At 41.6% G+C, this 2,647-nt stretch overlaps 1 protein-coding gene across 1 annotated transcript; it reads right to left on the bottom strand.

Annotated features, from left to right (window-relative positions):
- Positions 1-701: 701 nt before the first annotated feature.
- On the bottom strand, positions 702-1,358 carry LOC107484719 (uncharacterized). The gene has a single exon (XM_016105262.1). It carries the CDS (start codon positions 1,356-1,358, stop codon positions 702-704), a length of 657 nt encoding a protein of 218 aa, XP_015960748.1.
- Positions 1,359-2,647: the final 1,289 nt, after the last annotated feature.

Here is a 2,647-nt window from a genome sequence, read left to right as displayed (position 1 = left end):
ATTCTGAGTAGGATTCAATGATTGAATGACTGTGACGAGCTTCAAACTCCTGAGGGCTGGGCGTTAGTGACAGACGCAAAAGAATCACTGGATTCTATTCCAACCTGATTGAGAACCGACAGATGATTAGCCGTGCCGTGACAGGGTGCGTTGAACATTTCCACTGAGAGGATGGGAGGTAGCCACTGACAACGGTGAAACCCTTGCTTAAGCTTGCCATGGAAAGGAAGAAGAAGGATTGGATGAAGACAGTAGGAAAGCAGAGAGACGGAAGGGAAGGCATCTTCATACGCTTATCTGAAATTCCTACCAATGAATTACATAAGTATCTCTATCTTTATCTTTATGTTTTATGCGTTTATCACCATACCCATTTGAATTTGCCTGACTAAGATTTACAAGGTGACCATAGCTTGCTTCATACCAACAATCTCTGTGGGATCGACCCTTACTCGCGTAAGGTTTATTACTTGGACGACCCAGTACACTTGCTGGTTAGTTGTGCGAAGTTGTAGTGATCACAATTTCGTGCACCAAACACACTACCTTCTTCCACAACGGGCATTCTTCTTTCGCAAACTTCCACCACCATTTAAACAACAGAGCAGTGTTTCAAATCACAGCATCCCCAACTCTCAGTCCGCCTAGCTTTTTAGGAGCCAGCACCACTTCGCCATACCATTTCGACCATCATCCTTACACTATAGGAATCTTCTCTGCAAAGATATCAACTTCTCAGCTACAGCTTTCGGCATCTTGAACAGACTCAGATAATACACTAGCAAGCTATTTAAAACAGATTTTATAAGCACCAATTTTCCAGCTTTATTTAACACCTTAGCTTTCCACATACTGAGCTTCTCCTCCACTTTCTCTATGATAGACTTCCAGGTCTTCACCAACCTCGGATTTTCACCTAAGGAGATTCTGAGGTATTTAACTGGAAGAGTGGCCTCCTTACAACCCAACACGTTGCACATACGCTGGGCCCATTGCTCCTCACAATTGATTGGAATCAAGCTGGACTTTTCAAAATTTATACTAAGCCCTAACAACTCAAAGCACCTCAGCAACCGTTTGTAATTCTTAATCATCGCCTCTTCTAGTAGGCAAAAAAGAATAGTACCATCAGCGAACTGAATGTGTGACAATTCTATGCTGTCTTTACCAACCAACAAAGGTGATATGCAGCCATTCCTGACTGCCTCTCCAATCATTTGATGTAGTACATCCACAACTAGAACGAACAAGAATGGTGAAAGGCGGTCCCCTTGTCTCAACTCTCTTTCCATTTTGAACGGCTTAGATGGCGAGCCATTTATCAGCACTGACATAGAAGCAGTGGTCACACACTCCATTACCCATGCTCTCCAAACCTGACTGGTGGACGAAATTGTGATCACATCAATGTAGTATTCTTTGTTGTTGTATGGAATCATTATTATGTCTCTTTGCTATGTGTGGACACAACTCCGTTCAACTAGCCAGCAAGTGTACTGGGTCGTCCAAGTAATAAACCTTACGTGAGTAAGGATCGATCCCACAGAGATTGTTGGTATGAAGCAAGCTATGGTCATCTTGTAAATCTCAGTTAAGTGGATTCATAGGGTCAAATGTAATTGGATTAGATAATTTAAAAGATAAATAAAATAAAAAGGGATAGAAATACTTATGTAAATCAATAGTGGGAAATTCAGATAGGTGTGTGAAGATGCTAGAATCCTTTCGAATCTCTACTTTCTTATTGCTTTCATCCAATCCTTCTTACTCCTTTCCATGGCAAGCTGTATGTAGGGCATCACCATCATCAATGACTACTTTTAATCCTCTCGGAAAAATGGTCCTATGCGTTGTCACTGCACGGCTAATCGTCTGGAGGCATCACCCTTGTTGATAGCTACATCCCATCCTCTCAGTGAAAATGGTCCAAATGCTCTGTCACAGCATGGCTAATCATCTGTCGGTTCTCAATCAGTTTGGAGTAGAATCCATTGATTCTTTTGCGTTTGTCATCACGCCCAGCCTTCAGGAGTTTGAAGCTCGTCACAGTCATTCAATACTGGAATCCTATTCGGAATACCACAGACAAGGTTAGACTTTCCGGATTCCCGGGATCCTACTTGGAATACCACAGACAAGGTTAGACTTTCCGAATCCCCATGAATGCCGCCATCTATCTAGCTTATACCACAAAGATTCTGTTGGGGAATCTAAGAGATATGCGCCCGACCTAAGGTAGAACGGAAGTGGTTATCAGTCACGCGCGTTCATAAGTGAGAATGATGATGAGTGTCACGGATCATCACATTCATCAAAGTGTTGTGCAACGTATATCTTGGAATAAGAATAAAAGAGAATTGAATAGAAAGTAATAGTAATTGTATTGAAACTTGAGGTACAGCAGAGCTCCACACCCTTAATCTATGGTGTGCAGAAACTCTACCATTGAAAATACATAAGTGAAAGGTTCAGGCATGGCCGAATGGCCAGCCCCCTGAATGATCATAGGACAGAATGATCCAAGACTAAAATAGTCAAAGATTAAACTATCAAAAGATGACTAATACACTAGTAAAAAGTCTTATTTATACTAAACTAGCTACTAGGGTTTACATGAGTAAGTAATTGATGCATAAATCCACTTCCG

The sequence above is a fragment of the Arachis duranensis genome, chromosome 4, assembly GCF_000817695.3.
Source record: "Arachis duranensis cultivar V14167 chromosome 4, aradu.V14167.gnm2.J7QH, whole genome shotgun sequence".
NCBI lineage: Eukaryota > Viridiplantae > Streptophyta > Magnoliopsida > Fabales > Fabaceae > Arachis > Arachis duranensis.
Note: the sequence above shows the minus strand (reverse complement) of the source record. Positions and strands in the feature narration are given on the sequence as shown.

What these genes read in the sequence shown, in the direction of transcription:
- LOC107484719 (XM_016105262.1), bottom strand. Translation starts at nt 1,358, where the DNA reads ATGGAGTGTGTGACCACTGCTTCTATGTCAGTGCTGATAAATGGCTCG.